We start from the raw sequence: 26,327 nt of genomic DNA, 5'->3' as shown, positions 1-26,327 counted from the left end.
TAATCCTTGTTTCACATTGGGATGTATTCTTCATTCAATTTTCTTCAATTTGATGTATCATATGTTACGTCCTGAGAGATGGTTATGTTTCTATGCAGTTATTTTGTTAACCACATGCATAGACAAATCGAGCCAAAGGTTATTTATGTTTAGACCCCCCCAAAAAACTACGCCCGGAAAGAGTTAAGGCAGACAGATTATTATTTTTTAAAAACTTATTCTGACAAGTTTTTGGGGGTTTTGTTTTTCAACTTTTTACAGTGCTTCCACCAGCTGAAGCTGAAAAGTAAGGAAAATTCTGCAGGGGGTCTGGGGGCCGCAGAGGCATCCAGCAGGGTCTCGCATGTCACAACCTCGGAACACCAATTAGAAAATTTCTTGACTTCAGTAGTTTTAGGCTGGTTTTAGCATAAATTTCTTTTAGCAACACTTCCTTTCGCCCGTTCACACAAGCCCAGCTAGGCCTAGGGCCCAGGCACACACAATGAGTAGAAATACGGTCTCTGGGCACGCGTGTCGAGTAGCGCATTAAAAATAGCACAGCAAGCTGCTTCTATGAAGGGGGGAAGGTGGTATTTTTCAAATCTCCCATTTTTCTTTAAAAAAAAATTATTATTATTTTGTTTCAAGTGCACCTCACTCAAATGACATGGACTTAAGACCTCTACGGCGGCGTAATTAGTTCAATTATTCCGTGTCTGTGTTCGAGCTTCGCATAATTTTCTGACAAAGGTAAAGAAGAAAAAAAAACAACCCGGGACCGGAGGCACAGCTCGACCTATCTGGGTTATACTGTACGTCATGAGTGGACCAGAACCAGACAGTGGGTCCACCCACACTGAGACTGATGTCCTTGCTAATGAGCTTAGCTGAAAATCAAAGAAAATGATATGGGTTAAACGCCTCAATCAAACACTACAAAGAGGCTAGACCTCAGAGTTAAAAAAAAGTTTTATTAAGAGTTTTTCGCTACTTGCAACACAATAAGGTCATATAAGTGCCAAAGATTAGAGGTGATACTAGAGAGTAACAAACACAAAAAAGAAGGAGGGGAGATAAAGAAGAGATAGATGTTTGATAGGATAGAAGGAGCAAACCACACCAGAGCACCCGCCAACCACCCGCCTTCAGAGTTTAATGTCCATCTCCGAAAGAACCGAGCCAAAGGGGAATTTTGTATAAAGTGCCTTTCCCAAAGACATAACGTTGAACTGAACTGAGGCTCGAATCCCCGAACCTGCAACCTCCACTTGAGAATCAGTGCATGGTGTAGGAACGCACACCCCCTGGCAACGAAGGGGTTAAATGGAGAACAAGCAGGACAATCATTCTGTAATGTATTTTACCTTTCTCTTTTTTCTGGCTTTGGCTTCAGCAATCTTCTTGATTGGCTGGGCGTCAACAGCTTTCATTTTCAGTTTGTACTCTTCCATTTCCTCCTGCAACGATTCACAAAATATAGAACGCAGTCAATACAGCAAAGCTGCAATCTTTGTTTTATGTTTTAGTAAGCGTTTTACAGCACTTGCAACACAATAGGTCATGACTAATATAAGTGCCCAAGATTAGAGGTGTTACAAGAGAGTAACAAATACAATAAGGAAGCAGAGAAAACAGCGATAGATATTTGACTTGTTTGTTGATAGGAAAGGAGCAGACCACACCAGAACATCCACCAACCACCCACTTTGCAATCATCTTTTTAAAAAGAGTATGAGAGAAATGAATAACCTACCATCAATGTTATTTCAACTTATTTACATTAAAGCATAAATTATGCAAACCCAAAAAATATTCTTTTAATGGTGCAAATTGCAACACAAACCTATAGTAAACCTTACAAAAACATATATTTTAAAATACCGCCATCCCAACCCTCCTTCTTCTATTACTATTAGTCAAGTGAACACTTACAGCCAAACCAGCTCTAATGGCCATTTGCATAAGACGATCACATATATAAAATTATGTAGAAACAGCTATTGGGGGCTTTCATGGCCTAGAGGTTAAAGTGTTCGCCTCTCATTCAAAAGTCCCGGGTTTGAATCCGAGTAGCGATGGGAAAATTTTCTTCTCTAAAATTGTCTCCTTCACCTCCTTTCCTGCTCTCTATCAATGTTCTGTCATCTGCTTTCGTCTCCACTTTCTGCCACCACCCCCTCACCTCCTGACTCTTTCTGCTTTGCAAAATTCAAAATTTCCTACTAACTGAAAATGTTCAAGGTGTCTCGCACGCTCATATGACTGTATACACTTGTGAGTGCAGTATAACACCTACAAAAAAACAAAAACAAACCCCAAAACAACCAACCAAACAAACCAGCCCAGCTATTTCCCATTCTCCCCCTTGCTTTTTACAAAATTATTAGAATGACAATGTGTAAGACGGCCGCCTGTCTAAGACAATTTCAACAGTATAAAGCAGTAGTCCTTAAAAAAAAAGTGTTCTGAAATCATATTAGGCAAGGGCATAAAACGATGAGCTGTGCAAGTCTAGAAGGTGTTCAAAGGTAAATTACTTTTCAGCACAACATTTGAAGATAGTGTTCATATTGACAAATTATGGACTATTGCCGTTCTTTTCATGCACGACTTTTAAATATGTCGCTATTAGTATACCTGACTGCAGCCGTGTTGGTGAACAGATTAGAACTGAACAAACTAAAAAGCCAGAAGTGGAAAATTGTTTCTAATTTCAATCCTGACCCTGCCAGTATGAGGTAAATAAAAGATACTACATCCCCTAGAAAGACAGAGACTCCATAACATATCACACTACAATCAATAGGAAATCGAAACCATGTCTTTCACATGCAAGGTGAAGGGCCCTACACTTACTCATCTCCCTACGACACTCCTTGAGCCTAAAATACAACATGTAAACATACATAAACACAATAGACCTGCATGTGAGCTTCAAACAGATTTTCTGAAAATTTTGCGCTCACCGCACAACCCCCCCCCCCCCCCCCCCTTAAAAAAAAATCCATTTCCCTCATTAGGGCTTTTGTGGGAGTCATAAAATAGCAGCACTTGTAGAGGTAGATCTACATGATGGGGGCATTAGCCCCCTAAAAGGAACCTGTAATAATGGCCCTTCAGAAAAGAAAAAAAAGCCAGCAAAAGTCCAGAATGAAAAAAAAATAACAACACACCCCAAAACAAACAAGGAGCATGGCCTACATTGCTTTAATAAGGCTTGATACAACGCAATAGAATTGGAATGTAATGAATCCTGCATATAATAATTGAGATGAAGATCTACATCTACATCTAGATCTAATAGAACAAGTGAATAGGAATTTAATTTAAAGCCTTTCAACGAAATCCGCATCCGAACAGAGAGGGACTCAGCTGAGTCTCATAATTTACGCACCTGAAGAAATGCACTTTGACCAACATTAATATTACAGCACAACCTATAATAGCTTGATAAATCTAGATCAAGTACAACAAGTTAGTAGGCCTTGAATGAATCCACATTTGAACTATCGACTATCGGCCAACAGACGAAATTCAAAATGGCCACTCAAGCATGAAACAGAAAGTATATCTAATTTATGTCGTTGTACTTTTTCGCATTCGTATTTTTACTCAGGTTCCAATAATTATGTCGGAAACGCCGACGCCGGCAGTCAGCACTAAAACGAAAGTGCCAACAAAGCCGACCTGAGAAAAGTGGGGCGCTGGCGATGGGCCACTGACTAATACAGGTGGGCTTAGCGATAGCACCAGCCGGGTCGAGGGTCGGGTCGCGATTGTTGGCAAACACGCAGGTTTAACATAAAATAAAGGAAACATGACAAGTGATATTAATAAACTCTTCTGACTTTCAAAAACGGGATGAACATACCTTGGACACTGGCCTCTGTCGTTTGAGATGCTTCCTTTCATCGCTAGCAAACCACTCAGGCAAGTTGTCGTCATCAAACATGTATCTGAGGTAAAGAAACACCTGAAGCAGTTAAAGAGAGTACATGACGTATTTTTAAATCTTTTTCAGCAGTTGCTTAAATATATTCTTGGCCACGACACTGAACAGAGTTAGATATAGCTTTCCCGGCCAGGAACAGGAAGCCCACAATGAAGAAATATTCTTAGTTGGTTGTTGATTTTGCTCAGATGCAAACTGGATTGACAGAATGTCACAACTTTAGGTATCAGAACTACTGCCTTACTCTAAAGATTAGTCGATAAGCCATCTCTATAATAAATGGGCCTATATTAGACCTGCATGTGAGGCTCAACCAGATTGTCTGAAAATTTTGCGCCCCCCCCCCATAACTTGTAAAGTGTTTTACAGCGCTTGCAACTGCATAAGGTCATATGAGCGCGCGGGACACACCTAATATTTTCAGTCGGTAGGAAATTTTGAATTTTGTCCAGGTGGCGGTCGAAGCCTACTCTTATTGATTTTAGACCACCAAGGGATCTTTGACGTGCGCAACTTGCACACGGGCCCTCCAAGATTTTTCGCCCTTGTCCGAGAAGGCTAGGTGTAGATCTTTCCAACCAGAAGATCAGGGGTGTGGCAGAAAGACAGCAGTAAGGAGGAGCCAAGGAGTAGCAGTAGAAAGGCTGCAGAAAGAGTAAGGAGCCCAGAGGAGGGGGCACAGGAGGTGAGGTGGTGGGGGCAGAAAGTGGAAATGAAAACAGACAACAGAACATTGCTAGAGAGCAGGAAAGGAGGTGAAAGGAGACAATTTTAGAGAAGAAAATTTTTCGGTCGCTACCCGGATTCGAACCCGGGACCTTTGAACACCTTAACCTCTAGGCCACGAGAGCTCCCTGCACAACCTATGATAGGTCTTAACACAATGGAATTGGAATATGAATCCTCCAATGACGTCTATAATGATCTATAAATCTAGAGTAGAACAAGTGAGTCGGACTTGAAAGAATTCACATGATCTGAACAATCAGTAAATAAACGAAATTCAAAATGGCCGCTCCAGCATGAAACTGAAAGTAGATAATTTAGGCCGCCGTACTTTTTCATATTCGTATTTCTACTCAGGTTCCGACAATTATGCCGTAAACGCCGACGTCGGCACGAATACGAAAATGCTGACAAAGCCGACGGGAGAAAAAGGGGGCGCTGGCAGTCGGCCAGGCCTCGCACATTGACTAATACAGGTGGGCCTAGCGATAGCATCGGCTGGCTCGCGGGTCGGGTCGCGATTGTCGGATTTCAGACGATTGTCGGCAAACATGCAGGTCTACTATATATACAGTGGACTTGATTATCACAAAATTTCTCATACAACGAAAGAGTTTCAAATCCATGTACCCCTCCCCCCTATATATTTTATGCACTTCAACTTGCCTTCCCCACACAAAGAAATTCTCCAGTGCTTTGAATTTAATGTTATTATGGGGTGACATTGTGTAAACATGATACAGTAAAACCACAGATGAGACCAGAGAAAAAGTCCTGTTATATCCAATCCCTGTTAAATCAGAAATGCAAGAGAAGTAAGCATTTGTGGACTAATCCAGCAGTATCTATTAATGCCTAGTTTTCCTTGTCCCAGTACCCACGAAAGGGGTTTTGGCCGTTTGGCAAGACACATTACGCATGCGTATAGCTAGGCTTAGGGCTAGATCGAAGTCTGCAGCACACCACAGCCTTCTCTCGCTTCACCCGTTGAGTGTGTTGCAATGACGTGGCTTGCGTGGGCTTGCTCCATCACTGCGTTACTCTCTTTCTCACTCACTTACTTTTTACACATTGTTAAGAAGCTTTTGTCCCTGCTATAACCGATTGGGCTCCGATGAGGCCCTGTTATTGTCGATAACTTTTAAGAGACAGAGACTAGGAAAAAACCGGGGACTTTCAAAATCCTAAAAATCCCTGTCATAACCGGATCCCTGTTATTTCTGGGCCTGTTATATATTGTTTCCAAGGTACATAAATGGAGCCATACAGCCAAGGCCGAAGACATACATGAACAAACCAGCAGACCTGCAGTATACTCATTAGTCTCACTAGAGTTGATGGACCATTGCAAATAGAACTATTGCTGAAGTCTAAACCCCTATGAGAAGGGGTAACGGAATGCTATGTATCAAGTGGAAATGGTAAATAGAGTAAAAATAGATTACAGAATGATAACTCTCTTTAGGGACAAATTTTTGAATGACCAGTACAAGAACATGACTGTAAATTAAGCACCCACTCTCTCTTCTTTCATAGGTAATGGGTGAGGAATAACCAATTATGATGCAAAAACAAATACAATGATTAAAATAAAAGGCTGACATTGTACTAGTTCGTAAAAGAAAAAAAAAGGAGAAAAAGCTGAGGAAAAAAAAAGTAAATAAAAATAAAAAGGATTACCTATGGAAACCAGCATCCACAATTTCCCTCCTTCTTTTCCGAGACTGAACCATTGCGGCCCCGATAGCCAACCCTTCTTCATCCAGGCGCAGAGAAGGGTCCACAGACAGAGGCACCACCTCCACTCCATCTTTACCAACCTTTGCCCTCTCTTGCTTCTTTCTTTTCTTTGCCAGAGTGCTAGGAAAACCACCAAAATCATAGTCACTGTCGCTGTCTTCGTCTTCATCATCATCATCCTCTGCCTCCTCCTTTTTTTCTTCATCATCGCTTTCAAATTTCATCTCGTCATCTGAATCTGCCTCAAAACCATTACTCTTCTTCGTTTTCTGACTGTCTTTACTCTCACTCTTTGATTTCTCCTGTTTATCAGTTGTTTTTCTTTTATCCGAAGGTCCATTCGTTGAGCCAAGGTTTTCCAGGTCAAGATCCTCTCCAAAATCATCCTCTAAACCAGCAAAGGCGGCCTGAATAAAAAAAAATAAAAATAAATGCTAACACTCTTTGTTATCAGCATCAAAAGTTTAAAAAAAACAACATTGCCTCCTCTTCTGTTCAACACATTCGCGCCCGAGTTTTCCGTTTACGGCTATACCATTACTTTGAACACATAAATTTTCCACCCTGTCTGGGGAGACATAAGCACAAACACCTCAAATAGAGTTTTGTAAACAGTTTTTGTTTTATGCACGCTTGAAATAAATTGATCTGATAGATCTTCGGCTGGAAATTTGCGAGGCTACAAAGAGGTTATTCTAGCATCTGCGTTTGTTGGCATTTTTTGGTCCGCGAATCACAGCTGCGATTTTTGCATTTTTCCAACAAAAAACCATCGCCAGGAAGAAAAAATAATTTAAAAACAACAACAACACAAACGGGGGAATAACATACGTGAAAAAAAGAAAACGAAACTCTTTACTTTTAGAAAGCAAGTTTATTTTTACGTTCGCTTCACTTCATCTCTTTCTCACTTGTTAAGACCACGTTAATTTGTAATTTTCATGTGAAGAATATAAGTAGGCTACATTATATACAATTTATATTGCTGTTTCTCTTTCATGTTTCCCTCTTTGTTGTGTTTAATTTGTTGGTGTGTTAATTTTTTTCTTCTCGTTATTGTTTCTGATGTGTTGTTTTTCTAGTTTTTGTGAATATAAAGCATAATGTTCTTCCTACCTTTAAAAAAAAAAAAAAAGTGTTATGTTAGAACGTGTCTCCACCAAAACCGAATACTGACACTGGCAGGCCCCTTGTGTGTGATTCCATAATTTACATTTCATATTCTGTACTTTGTCTTGAATTACACGCGTTTAGGATTAAAACAGCTAGTCTATAGATGGGTTGACACACGCTTTTATTTGCTAATTTTTTGCGGTTGTATATTTACTATTCTAATTTGTTTTCATTCTTTTGTGAAAGCTTTACTTTTCACGTTTTTACACTCTGTGAGGCTACAAATGATATTCTGGATGCTTAAAACCAGTGCTTCCACCAGCTGAAGCTGAAAAGTAAGGAAAATTGTGCCGGGGCGAAGCCCCCGAAGGAATTGAAATTTAGTGCTTTTAGAGGGTAGAAAATTGCATATGGGAGCCTCTTTGAAGAGATTGCCTGCAAACCATAACATTTATTTTTTCACCAACATTTTGTCTTGTTTGATTTCTTCACCAAGATCTGCATAATATATTTCCATTGATGGCAATGTTTAAAAGCAGGTTCCCCTTCCATTGCTACAATAATTCAATTAATTTGTCTTCGCAACATTGATAGAAGGCAAACCAGGGAATAATGAATAGATATGTACCTTCACACTACAGTTACCCGACGTATACCCTAATTTTCCTTAAATGTCACGCCTGAATGTCGCATGTCCCAACCTCGGAACACCACTTCGAATTATTCTTGACTTTGGACACTTTAGTAGTAGTTGTAGGTTGGTATTAGCATAAATTTCTTTCATCGCAGCCCTCATCGCGCTCCCGTGCCGTAGAATCTTCGTATTGATCATTTCTCTAGATCTAGACAAATTTTAAAAAAAGTTACTTTATGATAGTGACAGTAATTTTCTGTCTAAAATCACAAGTCCATTTACTTTATCAACGCGCAGATTTTTCCAGCCGCGGCAACAATCCGAAGATAGACCATGGAGTTACCCCCTTTTAGTGTACATCTATGAGATAGACTGATGGAATGAGTGAATGACAGGGTTGCCAGACTAGGCAAAGGCCAGATTTCAATTGCGAAAAGGCCAAATCATTAGTATTGGTATACTATATAAAGGTATTTTTTACAAAAAGCAGCGAGAAAGAAAGAGATAGAGAGAGAGACAAAGAGAGAGAAGTAAAGTCTGGTAAACGTTGGCGTTTGTGAATTTATCCAACATTACACAACAAACAAACACTGCACTGTCTGTACGCACAACGATAACGAATGACGAAATAATGAATCAATTTGAAGAAATGGGCGCGAAATCGAACAAGCGAAGTTTTTTGGAACTCGGAAGTTTCACCGCTCCCAGTTTTAGGTCTAGATCTAGTCTCAGTTTCAAAACAAGTCCGTGTGCTGGAAGGTTTCCATTTTCTCTCTTTTTTATATTATTATTTTTGTTGTTGCTGTTGTATAAGAATGCCTAAAACGTGTATAAAAAGGCTAAAATATGAATTAAAAGGCCAAAAATGCTCGAAAAGGCCAACCTGGCAACCCTTGTGAAAGATAGAAAGGAGGAAATAGGCAGCAAAAGTTTGCCAGATTTTGATCAACCCACAGGTAAAAATATACTGCCGACAAGCCCGCAATGAATGCAAGGGGCATAGAGGATTAATGGCCGATTGCAGGAAATGCGCAATTTGGAAGGTTTTTATAACATTAACTTATTGCCGAGAGAATTACCGTAAATATCTGTAACTTACACTAGTACTAGACAATACGAAGGCGAGTACGGATCTTTTGCTACGGAATTTCGGTAGTCTACGCCGTCGTAGCTTTTTACGGAGGGAGTTGATAATGATGGAGGAACAAGTACGGAACTGGCAGAAAGTACGGATTTCCGTAAAAATATGGAAGAGTGGAAGCACTGTAAAACAGAGCACAAGAAATTCTAGTGTTTTAGATTAAGTTACCTCTATCAACATATTGGTATCTTATGTCGTCACGAAGAGTAGAAAGCTTGAAAATTAATGGCAACTTTTGGACAAAAAATGGCAACAAACGCAAATGCTAGGTTATTCCGTCCAGGAGCCACATTCCGGCAAGATGATCGTGTCTGGACTTGTGATGGAAAATTGGCAAGCCCAGACAAAATAACTCATGAGCGACACAATTTCTTTGACCCGAGTGACAAAATAAGAAGACAAATAACAGTAAAAGAGAGAAAGAGCAAGACAGAGAGAAAGAGCAAGACAGAGAGAGAGAGAGAGAGAGAGAGAGAGAGAGAGAGAGAGAGAGAGAGAGAGGGAGAGAGAGAGAGAGAGAAAGGAAAAGAAAAGAAGCAGACTTTAAAAAATTGTATTTTATATACAAACATTGACAAACCTTTTTAAACCACGCATTCTGTTTGTCCTTTTTAATCCTGCTTGTCTCCTCCATGTCAATAATCAGAGGATTGGCGTTTTCTTTAGAACTTTCTTCCTTCCTGAAAAACAAAGAAATATTAAAACCGTAAAATGGAAACACTCAGCAAACAGTTTGTAAGAAACATTCATTTTGAAAAGAAATAGGCAGGCAGCTCCTCTCTTTGATTTCTCCTCACCGACTTTCACCTAATTTTACTAAGAATGACCCACAAACTCCTATTTATTCCCATCAAGGCAAGACTCAAGCAAAGATCCTGTACTGGCTAATGACATAAAAATTTTCTGTTACCGCAAAAATAAAAAAGGACCACAGTTTATTCCAGCCTGCTGTACAGCTCTCCAGTAACCATGTGATTTCATTATTCTTTCCTCTGCTACCTTTCTGTGTGACCCTTTTCAACACATATCAGTGGACATTGTGAGGGATGCTTCAAGTAGGCCTACTGTCAAGCTGTATCCCAAAATTATTAGAACCAAAGAGAAAAATTGTGGAAACCCTCCCTCTGTTTTGAAAGAATTAAAGAATGAAACCTGACTAGCAGCCACCTATATAGGGCGCTTCAACATTAACTGAGTTGACCTTATAAAATATTTTGAAACACTACATAAAACATCAGGGGAAAGCCTGACAGATAAAAAAAATATTCAAACTATAGCAACAAAACATGGGCCATAAACGTTGTGGAGTAGTAATACTTACTCTGTGCTGTCATCCTCCTCCTCCTCCTCCTCCTCACTTCCATCATCAAACATCGGCTCCTCCTCCATCTCTTCCTCCTCGTCCTCATCACTTTCTCCACCTCCTTCAATGCCAATGTATTTCTTCTCATCTTTGTCAAAATACTCTCTCTTTCTTTTCTTCGGTCGCTCATCATCTGAATCTTCAAAGATGTCGGTGCTGTCCATGTGGCTCAGGTCTCCCTTTTCAACCTCAACCAGTTCCTGGAGGAGAGCACAGACCAATAATTAATAATAATAGATTTCATTTATATATATATAGCGCTCTATCCCACACGAGTATAAAAGCTCTGGGCGCTTCACATCAATCACGCGATCACTGAAAAGTAATAATTCATTCGCACAGGATGAATATTTCACAATAACAAGAAAAACCATTTCAATCACATAAAGAAGAACAATCACAACCACACGTTAATTATCATAAAACTATGACCCAAAATGGGTTTCACTTAGACCAGACACATTCTGAACATACAGAAAACTACAGCCGTAATTGTCCAAGATGGCCAGCCATTGTCGAGTAGAAAATTGGCCATCTTATACTACACATTACGTAAATTTTTTTTAAATGCAAGGGGGGTGGAGGAACATTGGGAATTGGTCGCTGTATTGTTTCTTGTCAGTCTATCTGGATTTTTTTTCCAGCACCGAAGGACCTTATCATGACAATGATTCTCATTTACTTCTTACAGAAAAATAAGATAAAGGCAAGTTTACTACACGAAGATGAGGAAATTTTTCATGTGATCTGTAATGAATTACAAGCAGCATAATGTTCCAGTCTCAATCAAACACAAAAAATCCTGTATGTATGCTTGAAACAGCACTACTTACTGTTTTACTTCTGATTTTCCTGATGTCAAAAATGTTCTCATCATCCTGAATATCCGGTCTGTCTCCAGGGATGGTCATCTTCAGATCAATCCGAGCCTTTTGCTTCATCTGAGCTTTGCGCACTTTTTTCTTGACCCTGTAAAATGCAGATGAAAAAAGAAAGGAAAAATCAAGTCAGAATTTTATCAAACCACTACTAATCCAGTTCCGTCCTCACTCCAATTAAATTGTAACAATCAAGAAAAACCATCACTGCATTGAACTAACATAAACAATTGAACCCCATCTATTTTTATGGTGCACAACAAAGATTTCATAAAGTATAAAATGCTGTATATCAAGTCTTTTCAGCCGGCTTTTATTTCCAGTGCTTAATGTAAGAATTGGCCATATGCCAGTTTGAAAAGTGAAGTCCTGGTACAGTGGAATCTTACTCCGAGCAGTTCATTTGTTGTATAATCTTAAGGAAGGGCCTGGAAAATTCCACCCCTTTAGTTTTAGAAATGTTTTACTGCACTCGCAACTGCATAAATTCCACCCCTAATCCCCAGCAACACATCAAATTTAGAGGTGTTACAAGAGCACAACAAACATGAAAAAGGAGAGATAAGGACGACAGAAGTTTTAAAGAAAGAAGGAGCAAACCACACCAGAGCACCCAACAACCACCCACAAAACTTGTTCACTACCTGTGATGATAGCTCAAAATATATCGTTTTATAATAAATCCCAATTTCTACTGTTTTCTTTCCAAATCTGATAAAAAAAAAAAAAAAAATTCTTAACAAACTTTAAAGTCTAAAGAGTCAACTTCTGAAGTAAGCACTGCCACTGATCACACATGTCAGTAGAATTTCAAGTTTAGAATCATTGACACAATGCTTAAGTTGACACCTGAACTGATGTTTTAAACTACAGTATAACCCGGATAGTTCTCTCTTCTTTATCCTTGTACAAAAATTAGGTGAAGCTCGAACACAAGCACGGAATAGCCGAACTAATTACGCTGCCGTAGAGGTCTAAAGTCAATATCCTTTGAGGTGCACTTGAGACAAAATAATAATAATAATAAAAAACGGCAAAAGGCAAAGTCAGTAAAAATAAAATACCCCCCCCTCCCCCGAAAGACAGAATCAGCTAGGCTTGTGTGGAGCGGGCAAGAGGAAGGGTTGTGCATCACACGATCGGCCGCCCCCACCCCTCGTTGCAAAGGACTGCGTGCTTGGTGGGAGAGGCGGGGTAGGGCTGCATTGTTTCGTCATCGCGTTGTTGATTACTATTGCAAATAGATCTATGCTTATCTAGTAAAACTATGTTTTGAAAAATTTGAAAAAGCACCGTTCGGTTAGTGCAGACTAAAGACTGCTCACTTTGACCAGCGCAATTAAACTGTCTTGGTACTGGTGGGCTCATTACCGATCGTACTCGAAAGCATTGCTCATCGTGTTTCTCATTCTCAATCTGTCAATTTTAAATTCTCTCAAATTTCAAATTCAAGTCAATAGGCAAAGATCTAACCTATCTGATCTAGGACAATAGCCGAAAAAAGAAAAATCTGTTCAGGCCCAATCTTTGCTGCTTTCCTTGATTCTCTAACACAGCTGATGCCATAACACTATTCATGTATCCCTTGAACTACAGAGGCTGGTCCAGGTGAATTCGAGTTATCCGTGTTATACTGTTCATTCACCATAATGCCAGTGCAGAGAAGCAGACCAAACCGTGGAACACATCCTCCAGAGGTGCAGACCAAACCGTGGAACACATCCTCCAGAGGTGCAGGACAAACCGTGGAACACATCCTCCAGAGGTGCAGGACAAACCGTGGAACACATCCTCCAGAGGTGCAGGACAAACAGGGTCCCAAGACAGGAAACGTGGCCAACCCCCTTGACAGTACAACAGAAACTATGGCTAACAGCACAACTGAGCAGGACAGCCCATCTACTGCACTTCAAGTGTGGTGCGATTGAGAATTAAAAGAAAGACACATAAACTCTCTCCTTACTTTTTCATGGCTTTCAGTTCCTCTTGATTCTTCGCCTCCAGCAGGTTCTCAAGCTCTTCCATTTCTGCCTCATCCTCTTGACCATCCTCCTGAATCTCCTCTTCTCCTTCCTCTTTAACATCACCAGAGACAGACGCCCTGCAGAGGACAGGAAAAAAAAAATGAAATAGAAAAACATAAAACAAAAAAGAAAGACCTCCCATGCCTTTACAACCCAAGAGAGTGACAATCACTTAAAAAGAGGAGTGGCACAAGGACAACAGATTTTGATAGGAAAGAAAGAACTACATCATAGCACCCGTCAACCATATGAGACAGAGACTCCTGAACATACAGCTCTACTGTCTGATGTTTGGTAGGTTCAGTAGAGAGATGCACATCCATACAATAATGGTCATTTGGTGCACGGAAAGAGTAAAAAAGACAGACGGAAACAATAGAGGGGAAAAAAAAAAAGAAGCTGCACCTACCAGTGATGTCTTCCAACCACCCACTTCGATCATTCAATAAATTAAACTAATCGCAACAATGGATTGATGCCTTTAAAAAACAAACAACAAATAAAACGAGACCCCCAATACAAATAAAATCCATCCCACTGCTCAATTGTGGTTTCCAAAATCCACACTTAGAGAAATTTTCTTGCATGCATATATGTGTGCATATTTATACATCCTCAGATTTCTTCACAGTCATAGTCATGGTGTCAGTCAGTACTTGTTCTACTAATGAACAAATGGATAACAGTGCTTTTAGTTTTAGTAGAGGTTTTACGGCGCTCGCAACTACATAAGGTCATGTGAGCGCCAAGGGGTGGATGTCAACAGAGAAGTCCTTATAGGGAATCAGGCTCACTCTACTCACATCTCTATCTTCAACAGCACAAAGTCTGCATCGACTATCAAGGCACCCCAGAAATAACGGGTCACAAGAGTGTGACAAACATACAAAAGAAGTAGAGGAAAAATGACGATAGTAAGGATTAGGAAAGAAAAAGCAGCAGTTTCCCTGTTGCAGTTCACGCACAGTTACGAGCAAGGCATTTATGAATCAGCCCATTTAAAATTCAACTGTTCATAACAACATGTTAATGCCCCCCCTCGGGAATGGCCTAAAGACACTTCAGTCAGTAGCCCTGCCCCAGAGGTAGATAACAGTGCATGTCTTTTTAGTTTTAGTAAGTTTTACGGCACTTGCAACACAGTTAGGTCATACAAGTGCCAAAGATTAGAGGTGTTACAAGAGAGTAACATACACAAAAGAGGAGGAGAGAATGAGGAAGGTAGATGTTTGATTGGAAGGGAGAAACAAATCACGCATGAGCACCCACAAACCACCACCAGTGCACACCTGCCAAACAATGAGATGGTTGAATCAGCTATACATTGGAAGATTAAGAATTTAACACTGGCTGTGTTGTACGAATTAAAAAAACAAAACAAGCACAACTAGTTTATGAAAAAGATCATCGCACCTTCCCTTTGAGAGGATCTATCAGAACTGTAACCTAAACTTACTCAAATTGTTGGGAGGATCCAGACTTCTCAAGCTCCTTCTTCAGTTTTTTCCTCCACAAAAATACGGACCTAATTAGGGAAAAACGTAAATGAAAAGAATGAGAGATTTACCTGTATAAGTTAGAGTGAAAAAAATTAATTACATGGTGTGCATAATGACAAAAAACTTTGCAGTGCTGTAGAGTAATATATACTTGCAAGACAAAAAAAGTTGAGGCTCGAAAGGCTAAAAAGTGACTTTCCATGAATTTTTTGTTTTTTTTGATCTATTGAAAGTTTAATGTCTTCTGCTTCATTTAAGATCATAATAAATAACTATAATCGACTATACATGTTTTATTTTGAAGGTGTGTGTGTGGCTTGTTGTGAGCTTGGGCGACAAGATAATGGAATTTGGACATCAAACCCTTTCCAACATTTGACCTGCTGGTGTGTAGCTGTGAGATTATTTATAGAACCATTACCTGATGGCCACATTGCTTCAACGTCCTTCATTCGCCCCTATTTTTAGATTTAGATCCCTTTATGAGCATGAATGGTCTGAAATATAAAGAACTTAGCGTCACTAAGAACGGCTGAGGGCTCTGATTTGTTAAACGGGGTAAGAACGGCAACACCTAGCCCACTTCAAGCTTGTTTACGTAAACAGCTGACTGTGAAAGCATGCCCTGCCAGCTCAGTTATGGGCTGTTGATCTTTCAGTTTTACACTTCGATTGACTTTAAAAGTTCATTTTTATTGTGTTTTAGTTTTTTTTTAAAGATTGATCTTCCTCTAGATCTCCCAAGGTGGACTCCTTACCAAAAGGCCACCGAGGCGGTCTATGTGCATGTGTAGGCGTATGTTTGTATTTGTGCGTGCTCGTGTATTTATAGTGCTATTGCAAACGTATAAATAGGAAGCGTAAACACGACACGTAAGCCGACTCTAGGACTTCTAAGCGCGTGGTTTCGGTGAAATCGATGTAATTCAGATCGCTTTCTCTTTGCTCTTTCCCTATAACACACCAAATGCTGTAAACCTTGAAAAAGTTTAGCTTTTTTTTGTTACAACAGCGTAATTTGTTTGTTTTTCCGAGTATTAGAAGCCAGAGAATCGCAATGGAAAGCGAAGCCCCTCACGGTCGGAATGAGGAGTCAGCTGGTTCAAAAATTGGCACCCATGCATTCTAATGCTTAGAAGAAAGAGTGATGATTAAATAACGTCTTTTCATTGGCAAACAACTTCTTTAGAGTTTTGAACGGGGCTTCCCCTGGTATATTTTTGGCCTTTGGTGGTTAAATAGAAAGCCTTTAAAGAAAAGCGTGCAAGTTTTCAAAGACCGTTTTTAGGACAAATTATGTAAAATACTGACTCAAAAAAGGTATCAATAGAAAGAACAGTTCTTTTTCTACAAAAATAAAGACATTGGCTTGGAATTATTTAGCACCAATCCTTCTGCCAAACTCCGGGGAGCACTCAGTATACTACAGTTGGAGCCGATTGGCTCGCTGCAGGGACAGGTGTGCCGCCCGCCGGGAAAGCCCTCTGTGTTTTTTAATCGAAATAACGACAGATCACCGTGTTTGAGGCAATAAAATACTCATTTGTAATGTTCTCAGTCTTGAAAAAAAAATAGGCTCCATTTCTTTGTTATGGTGATTGTTCTCTGTGAATGTGGAGATGTTTGGTGCACTTGGTACTCTTCTCTTTTTTTTATCTGTCCAACATGGGGTTGCAGCCAGTTAGCGAATTTAGCAATATCTGATTATATATATCAAATTAAAACAGTTGCCATTTTCTTAAAAATTGACAGAGAGGTAAAAGTATGGTACCAAACTTCACAGGCGACACAGGCCTTTCATATGGAACAGATAAATTTGACATACAGCAACTTTGAAAATTTAATTTCTGGTACCTGGTAGGGCCTACAATGCTAACCTGTTGTTGCATTTGACATGAAGACCATTCTCGTTAAAATTTTGTTTTGTCCATAAGCTTTTTTCTGCGAATGAATAGTTTTTTACTTCTGTGTGTTATCTTGTAGTGGCCTAGCCAAGACAACTGCCAAATTTCAAGTCTCTATCTCAATTCTAAGACCCGCGTTGCTATGGAAACATGTTGCTCAACTTCGGAGCCCGTTTTCTCCTTTTCGTGTCTCCACATCTTACATACTAAAAAGTTCCATATTTTCATCAAATACTGTCTTATTTACTTCATTTTCCCCCCCAAATTGTAGTGAAACAATGATAGTTTTAGGAAATTATGTTAACTAAATTTTGAAATTTCCTTCATATTGACTGGGAGGGTCACATTTACTTTTAAACAAATGCAGAACTCCAGTTAGAGTTGAACTTGAACAGTGACCAATTACTTATACCATACACCATAATACATACATGAGAAAAGTTAAAGTGACAGACTAAAGATAAGATTTCATCATAATCATCATTGTCTTTCTCACCCTGGACCAGGATAATGACTACCGACAAATATTTTCCACGATCTTGGGCTAGCTTATTGACATTATTCAACATCTTTCTCTGCGACTCTTCTACAGGTTCCATGAGGCCTTCTTTCCCTGTTTTATACGTGGTGCAAACATTCCACTACGCAATCCGGAGAGACTTGTTTAACTGAGGAGAGGAGGTTTTTGGTCAGCAGTCCTTGCTGCTTTGTCCAATGTCTTCCATTGGTCTTGCTAGTGCACAAACTCAGCTTTCTCCCAAAATCCATGAAAAATTTGGCATGTTTGCTTGTGCTTCCGTACCTCTCTTAGTTTTTACAGGGTTGGTAGTTAATAAGATTTGAATAAAGAAAGTGTTTTGCTCACTTACTTTATGTCTTTCTTTCCCAGCACTTTGATGTCTTTGATGCACTCCTTAATTTCTGAGGTCGTCAGAGGGTGATTCTTAATTTCTTCAGAGTCTAAGGCAATCTGCAATGTCAAAAGATAATGTGAGCTATGAGATATAAAACAATCTGTGAAAGTAATTGTGGAGGTATATGGCGAAAGGCTTTACCAAATAAATGCAAAACAGATGCCATGCCAACGACCAAGTCAAAGTAATGAAATACTTTTAAGTAATGAAATAGTTGTTACTACACTGTGAGATAAGATAGTCGTAAACTAAAGTGCAAGCAGCCGAATGAGATAACGTTAACTGCCCCTAATGACTCAATTTACATTATCCCAGAAACCACCACATGGTTTGACTTGATTGTCACAGCTTATTTGGGCGGAGCGGGATATAACATCCCGGAACACAGAAGAAGATACTCAAAAATATGTCTGCACTTGAGAATTGAAAAGCAACCATTCTGCCAAAGAACATCCCTCAAAACACGAACTAGCGTAAGCCACATTTTGTTAGTTTTGCAGGAGAGACGTTTAAAGATTTGGTCACTTTTCACTATCCCATTATGGCGTCAAACAGCCTATCCTGTCATTAATATTTTGACATAACGTGTGTGGGCCAACTACTTTTTTGTCTGATACGCTAGTACGTGTTACGTCAATGAAAGCCTCGATGTGTGGCTTACGTTACTAGATTGTTGGATACGTTAGTACATGCTTTTGTATTCTAAAGAGTATATATACGTTCATTGCGTGGCTTACGCCTAAATGGTAACTTCCAAATAATAATAAAAATACAAAGAATGATCAATTTGGTTTTAATTTCCTGGGCCGCATTATCCGTGACAAATGATAATGTTACAGTTAATAGCAACTTGGAATATAGACATCAACTGTATATATGATTTTAAAGAATAGTATCTCGCAGTTCCATGATATTGTTCCACGAAAATGAGTCTTCTGTATCAGATTTTCTTCGTGCGTCCACGATTCTGAAGTCCTTTGATAAGCCTTTGAGATCCAGAAAGCCTTTAGACTGCATCTGATTCACCAGGTGAGGCTTTTGAGGTCGAGCGAGAGACATCACTGTTGCTACCTGAGAAGGAGGGAACAAATCCCCAGCTCTCTTCAGGGCATGTCCTATTGCACTGAGTGCAAAATCACCATCAATCTGACGGTGGCATGTTTCAAAGAACCTCAATGAAATCTCTTCAAGATTCACACTATTGCTCACTGTATACAAAATCATCACAGGCGTAATCGGCCAAAAGAAAAGCTTTTTTGATGCCACGGTGAAATTTGCGAGGATCCACGTTTGTGTTTCATCCCAGGTGAAGCAGTGACAGTCTCTGTTAGCAATGTTATAGAAAATCAGGTTGTAGTTCGACAATCTCCTTTTGTAAAAGATGGCGCTCTCCTGAGATATAGGGAGGTAAATCACCTGCTGCAAATCAAAACTTGCACAGAGAATGTTTTCACTTTCCTGAGCTTCTTTCTTGCACATGCATACATCCTTTATTTCCCTGGCCTTTTTCTTCCACATGGATCTCAAACTTTTCCCAAAGACCTTTCTTTGTTTCTTCATTTCATTGATGATAACTGACACAAAGAGAGCACTGGTCTTTCTTGGGACGGCGGATAGACAGATTTTTACCTTTGAATACATGGTTGTATGTAGTGAAGCTTGGTGGCCTTGTCCTGGGTATCCATTCCTGGATGCACATGTGGTACATGTGCTGTTTGCTGAGTTCAGGGCTCAGATACTCTCATGTTGATTTTTCTCTACAGTAATGAGATTTGACTTTAGGAAATCTGTCCAAGTGATCTGATATATTGCTTTGCGCACAAATGCATCTCTTTCTCTTTCTGCCTCAGATTGTCTCCCACTTCGTTTGTCCTTCTCAGCTATACCAGTGGAAGTAACTTTGTTCAATGCCGTTTTGGCGCTCTGTTCTGAAATGCCCAAAGTGTTAAAGAAAAACAATTTGCAGACTGGAACAAAACTCTCCCCAACTATAAGCATGTACTGTCTGGTATTACTCCTTTGTGATTCGCCTTCAATGTATTTCTTCTTTGTTTACCAGCATTTGATATGCCTCACAAGAAAGAAACTCCCGTTTCATTCTTAGATCTCCAAGGGAGTGATATGAATAAAAAATAGCCTGCCTCTGCTCGTCGTGTCTCCTTTACAAAATTACATCTTGCTTTTATGTATTTGGCGGGCACAGTCTTTTTTGTCTTCATGCTTGTGTACTCTTGTCCCAAATTCCTCTTCATTTTGGCTTCCTTCTGCTTGTTTGATCTGAGTTTCTCTTCCTTTCTAACTTCTTTCTCACTTCCCTCCACTGTAAACTGCTCGGGAACTAATCTTTGCATTCTTCCACCCCCCTCATCAATGACTGTTTCCTTTGTCTGAAACTGATTGGGAGCATCAGTGTTCACATTCACACCAGCGAGAATCTTAAACTTTGAGGGCCTACGCACAGCTTTTACACGTTGTATTTTTTCCTTTGACCTTCTTGTGCTTTTCCCATGTTGAACACACGATGCAATCTCTTCATTGAAATGATCAAAGCAAAGAAGGATTTCACAATCAGGACAAGCCCCCCATACTTCAGCATTGCACCTTCTGGCCTCGCATGTTCCAGGATTGAATTCCGGATCGCCATCAGAGTCGTAGTCACACACTGACATTTCATCACTGTCTGCCTCACTAAGCATATCAGTGTCCTTGAAGTACATACGTGTATCTATTTGTCCCTTGAAGTTCTCAGTGGCAGTAGGACACCCATGACTTATGCCGTCTGTGAGTATAGTATAAGACTTCACCAGGGTTCTGAATGTCAATCAGAGTTTGAACAGTAGGGCTACAAGTCAAAGAAAGAGTGGTTGTTCAGAGCGGGATCCCATTTGTAAACAAAGGACGAGTAAAAAGGGACTTCTAGAAGTGGAGTCTGAGCATTCACTGCCTCACACGAAGCACACTGCTCACCTGTGTAGTTTAGCTTGTCTTCCCGCTCTCTAGAAGCGCTGCGCGATATTTTTTTGTCACAGGCTCAGCCCTGACTGTGAGGCTTACATTAGTATGTGCCGTATAATAAAAACACAACAATGGGTCAAAGTGTACTTCACGCACTAGTGTAACCAACAGTGTGTAAGTACGTGCTGTATCTTTTTGTGGGCAAGTGGGATACGTTCAAACTGGAATCGACTATATCTCAGCTATTTATTGCTCGATTCCTATGATCTTTTGAGAGGAAGTAGTATCGGATAAAGGGAATCGCGTGACTGGTATAACTCGATTTCGGGTCAGATGTGGCTCATGCTAGTACGTGTTTAGAGGGACGAGAAGCCCGTTAAATCACTTCCAATAAACACAGACCAAACGTTGGGGGAAAACAAAACCCCAGTCATGGTCCACTGCTCACCTCAGAGGACTCTGCAAGTAAATCCATGAAGTCCTCACTGTCAAAAAACTTTGTGACAGGAAGTGAGTGAAACAATGTGTAGTCTCCTTCTGGGTACCCCTCTCGCTGTCTAAAAGAAGCAAACAAAAAGAACACAATATAAATAAATTACGAGGGGCAAGCTTTTTTCTTCTATATAGTAGAGGGTCTTACGGCACTCGCAACTGCATAAGGTCATATGAGCGCCAAAGGGTGGGTGTCAACAGAGAAGTCTTTACAGGGAATCAGACTTACTCTGCTCACCTCTCTAGCTTCAACAGCACAAGGTCTGCTTCGACTATCAAGGCACCCCGGAAATAGCGGGTCACAAGAATGTGACAAGCATACAAAAGAAGTAGAGGAAAATGACAATAGTAAGGATTAGGAAAGAAAAAGCAGCAGTTCTCTGTTGTAGATCAGACACAGTTATGTGTGTGACATGATGAATCAGCCCATTTACAATTCTACTATGCTTGAACGAGAAATGTCCCCCCCTTTGGGAATGGCCTAAAGACACTACAGTCAGTGGCACTGCACTGGGGGTAGGGGCAAGCTGGTAGAAAGTAATCTTTCAGACTTTAAGAAAAATCAACGTATTTCAATATTCAGAAAAATGAAATAAGACAAGAAGATAAACTCTGAATGTCAAAACATTGGCACATTAGTTAAATGTTTCACTCCACACACACACACACACTCTCTCTCTCATCCACACAAACGGAAAGTTGAACTTGTCTAAGATGGCTACACATTGTAATTTGTTGAGGAAAAAAGTGTCCAGCTTACACAGTGACATTGTAATGTAAAAAAATGAAAAGGGGGAAAAGGGAAGTGGCCAAATGTACAGTTGATTGTCTGCTACAGGTTGCTGTTAGATATATATACACACACCTCATCCACAATGTAAACACATAAAGCTGAAAAGTGTTTTTATTACTTTCACAGTTCACAACTTCAATGGTCATTCTCTTACCTCTTCTTTTTCTCTGGATGAATCAAGTCAATAGCCACCCTCTGAGTTGTATCCACTTCTTTAAACACATGCTTGGGGTCCGTAAATTTCGGGTCTATTTTATCAGGTGCCAAGTAGCCCTGACAAACCACAAAAATTTCAGCCGACTCGTTTCTTGATGCCTGTGGCTTCGTGGCATGGACCTCTTTGAACAACTGCTGAAACACCCACATAAGGGCATCGTAATCCTTGGATCTGAACAGTTTGGTGACGAACCATCCTCCTTTCCGGAGGAAATCTGTTGCGAGCTTCATAGCATGAAGGGTGAGCTCAGCTGGGGAAAAGAAACACAAAACCCTTTTTTTATGTGTAAACATTCACATTCAAAAGCAAAAAAAAAAAAGATCAAACACCTTTACTGCATGCATTTTACTTGACTATCCTATGATCAGAAAGCAATTTTGTCTTTCGCGCGCTCATACGACCGTATGCAGTTGCGAGCACCGTAAAACTCTTACTAAACTAACTTTCATGTCTTTACCTCTTACTTTTCTCTTTATTGAACATTTAATGTGTAGTTCTTGAAAATATGTTTTGCCTATGTGTTCCATCTACAGGGACATCCTGTGGAAATCTTTACAGCTGCTCACAAGCCATTACATTTCAAGGGAATCTTAAGGACATACTTAAAATCAAAACATGGAAAGCCAATTTATCTTAAAAATTAAAAGTCCATATAAATTGTTTCACACCTTTACTACGTGAAACACTCACTTCCCCACCTCATACAAAATAGTGTAGATTCTTAAAATTACCTTGCTGATAGGCATCATGCACCCAGTTTTTGCCAACGTTTGGAGCTCCATCATTTAGAAAACAGTCTGCCTTCAGAGTGTGAAGTTCTTTCTTGATGACCTGCATTGATATTCAATTACCAAGTTTGTAACAATGAAACTAACAAATAATAATTCTTATTTTCAGATAAGATTTTAATACATTTGAGACTTCACTGTCTAGAATTTAAAACTGATAACCATTTTTAGTTTTGCCTTAATCTTAAATTTTCCATTCAACGAATCTCTGACAGAACTCACACTGTCAATTACAAATCAGATGCTACATGAAAAGAAATATTGAACATTCCTGCGCCCCCTCTCCATTCCCGAAACAAAAACATCTGCTCTTTGACTAATACCACAAAGTGAAATTTACTATCCCCACCCCATTAGGCCGCCACAGCTTTTCAAGTAACCAAACACTGTTATTATTTATCTTAATGTTTCTGTTTTAAATCTTCAACTTTCAGAAACATAAGGTCAGTACCTTTACTGATGAACACAAGGTGGTGTAAGGTTGTTTACAGATCAGACCTAAAAGGGAAGGGTATACATTTTAACAATGGGCATTTATGGGTCTCATTTAAATATTGAGAAATGCCTAAGCGTCCCACACAGCTTCTCCGAATCCAGCCAAACGTATCTACCCGTTGTGGTCCCTTTAACACTGACACGGCTCTGACAAATGGTAAAATTGTTGATGCCAACAATTTCGTGGAGGGGTTAAAACAACAGGATGGAATCAAGATGACAAACAACCATGGAAGTTAGGAATTCATGAGACGTTGCTCTCACCTGTCTGCATTTCTCTGTGGTGATGTCCTCTTGAAAAGTTTTCACATTGTGAATAGGCGGAATAGAAACCAAGTCAATACCTGAAAGAAGAGTAAGAGATTCATGAATTGACTGGGGACAAAAAAGAAGAAAAGAATGGAAGAATAGAAAGAGAGAAAAAAAAAAAAATTAAAAGGGTTAATATTTTCTCCATAAAACAATGGAATACAAATTGTACAGTTTACTGTGTGTAAGAGCTACCTCTTTTAATCCTTAAAGTACAGCCTTTTAATTCGCCAATGCCTTTGTATTCCTTGAAAGCAAAAAAAATATTTAAAAATCCCCAAGTGCCTGTGAAAAAACTGAAATTACCCCTCATAGCAAGACAAAACCTTTTGACATATACAGACCTGCCACTCTAAGAAATCTAAAAATCCGTATTTCAGATTTTAAAAAAACGGAACAACGGCAAATCAGTCATAAGGGGCACTGGGGAAAGTCCCAGGTCCTTTTCATGTGGCAAGCATGCAAGACAAAACTTTTGAAGGAACAAGTTCACAACTGGGCCTCAAAGAAGAGGAAATAAACTGACAGAGAGCATGTATTCGAGATTGAGTTGGATAGACAGGAGGAGCGAAGATTGCAGTGATGCTGAAACTCTCGTAGTCTTGAAAATAGCTTACACATAACTCTAACCATCCGTGCAAAGGCGCACTTTTTCATACAGTAACAACGTTTGACTTCAATCGCATTATTCAAGGCACCCCCCCCCCCAAACAAAAACCACGCCAAGGTTGTTCGTTTTTTATTCTTTCTTATTCCTTTATCCTCAATTCACAATTAGTACATGTATCACGGCACGCACTTTAAGCCCTAGTGTTAAAAAACCCCCAACAAACCCAACTCCCTCCCCCGGGTAGTCCAGAAAAATACTTCGACCAATGTGACTGGTGTGAATTATTGACCTCGACAACTGACAGCCCCCAACACACACATACGAAGCCATGTCACGTGATTCGAACGAGCGTTTAAAAGTTACACTGACAGGTCTTGATGTGGGCACGACTAACCAGAATTCGGATGAAACTTGCTTTTAAAAGTTAGTTTGAGTAGAGGTTTTACAGCGCTCGCAACTGCATAAGGTCATATGAGCGCCAGAAGATTAGATGTGTTACAAGAGAGTAACAAACATAAAAAAGAAGAAGGGGAGATAAGGACGATAGATGTTTCATAGGAAAGAAGAAGCAAACCAAAGCACCCGCCAACCACCCACGCTAATAAAAGTAACGGCAGAACAACGTATTGATTATTTTTAGGCCTATGTCATAATTGTTACAGTAATAAGGGCCACCATCGGAGAATTCTGGGTAACAAAGGCGAAAGTAGATCTTGAGAGTATCCAAGTCAGAATTCAAACTTGATACTACTTCGATTCTACGAGGGACGTCCAGAAAGTAAGTACCGTTTTAAAATAAATTATAAAAGAAATAGTTTTCCCAATCAAAACGATTTATTTTTGAATACTTCATAAATATGACTGCTTCTTCAAGTAGTCACCAGAACTGTTGAGGCATTTGTCGTAGCATGGGACGCGCTTCTGAATGCCCGCATCTTGGAAAGCTGCCGCCTGCTATGTCAGCCTATGTCCAGTCTCTCCTGTGAGATCAGCGTCTGAGTCAAAGTCCTGCCTGGCCAAAAACTTTTTCAAATGCAGGAATATATATATATATGGCAATACGACACACTGAAAATATTTTGCTTACCGATAATGTGATTAGACATTGGGGCATTTTCAGCAGCAACTTGCAGCCAGCCTCCTGGAGCTGCACACAAGTCAACAATGACATTTGAACGCTGCAAGAATTCATATTTCCTGTTCAGTTGTATGAGCTTGAACGCAGCTCTTGACCTGTAACCTGCAGAAGACAAAGAGATGATTTTTTCCCCAAAAAGCACATGAAAATCAATGAATGGGAACAAATATATTGAAGAGAGTACTGGTGGAACACAAAAAATGTGAAAACATAGAGGTGAAATTATTGCCTCTTTGAAAAGAGACTCTCAGTTCCACCTTTCCTCTCTCTATTTACAGTATCCTGTTTGTGCTAATATTCAAGAAACATATCAAAACATTGTACATGCAGGGTTTTCCTTTTCGGGGTAACTTAAGAGGTTCCTTCACCGCATGGCTTTCTATTTGAAGGTCTGAAAGGGTATTTAAACCTTTGTGTAAGAAACATTAAGAGTTGTTTTTTTTGGTGTTCATGTCTGACAAACTAATCCTGAAAAGTCAATTACCCCCTAATTTTATAGTACGAGTTTTTGCATGTAAACATCTAACTCACATGCACACACAGAGTGATCATGACTATGATTGAATGCTAACAATTTTTAATTAACCGTAAGGTTTCATTGTAACAACAAGAAATAAACGAGTAATATTGACTAGAATTAGAGTTGTATCCATGTGGAAA

At 39.7% G+C, this 26,327-nt stretch overlaps 1 protein-coding gene and 1 long non-coding RNA gene across 2 annotated transcripts in view; one reads left to right on the top strand and one right to left on the bottom strand.

Moving 5' to 3' along the window:
* LOC101846891 (pre-rRNA 2'-O-ribose RNA methyltransferase FTSJ3) overlaps positions 1 to 25,769 on the bottom strand; it is a gene marked incomplete at its 5' end in the record, with an annotated part of 33,258 nt that extends 7,489 nt beyond the window's left edge. Inside the window, 14 exon segments of the mRNA XM_013084993.2 lie at positions 1,347 to 1,439; positions 3,854 to 3,938; positions 6,341 to 6,807; positions 9,869 to 9,968; positions 10,610 to 10,851; positions 11,485 to 11,620; positions 13,493 to 13,630; positions 15,010 to 15,078; positions 17,826 to 17,926; positions 21,274 to 21,382; positions 22,265 to 22,577; positions 23,059 to 23,158; positions 23,875 to 23,954; positions 25,617 to 25,769. Of these exon segments, the coding sequence (XP_012940447.1) occupies positions 1,347 to 1,439; positions 3,854 to 3,938; positions 6,341 to 6,807; positions 9,869 to 9,968; positions 10,610 to 10,851; positions 11,485 to 11,620; positions 13,493 to 13,630; positions 15,010 to 15,078; positions 17,826 to 17,926; positions 21,274 to 21,382; positions 22,265 to 22,577; positions 23,059 to 23,158; positions 23,875 to 23,954; positions 25,617 to 25,769 (2,186 nt within the window).
* LOC118478026 lies at positions 12,620 to 13,480 on the top strand. The gene is made up of 2 exons (XR_004858760.1): positions 12,620 to 13,294; positions 13,329 to 13,480. It is a non-coding gene; the product is annotated as an uncharacterized LOC118478026 (long non-coding RNA).
* Positions 25,770 to 26,327: the final 558 nt, after the last annotated feature.

The sequence above is a fragment of the Aplysia californica genome, unplaced genomic scaffold (assembly GCF_000002075.1).
Source record: "Aplysia californica isolate F4 #8 unplaced genomic scaffold, AplCal3.0 scaffold00333, whole genome shotgun sequence".
In the NCBI taxonomy this organism is placed as follows: domain Eukaryota; kingdom Metazoa; phylum Mollusca; class Gastropoda; order Aplysiida; family Aplysiidae; genus Aplysia; species Aplysia californica.
This window is presented reverse-complemented; position numbering and strand designations above follow the sequence as displayed.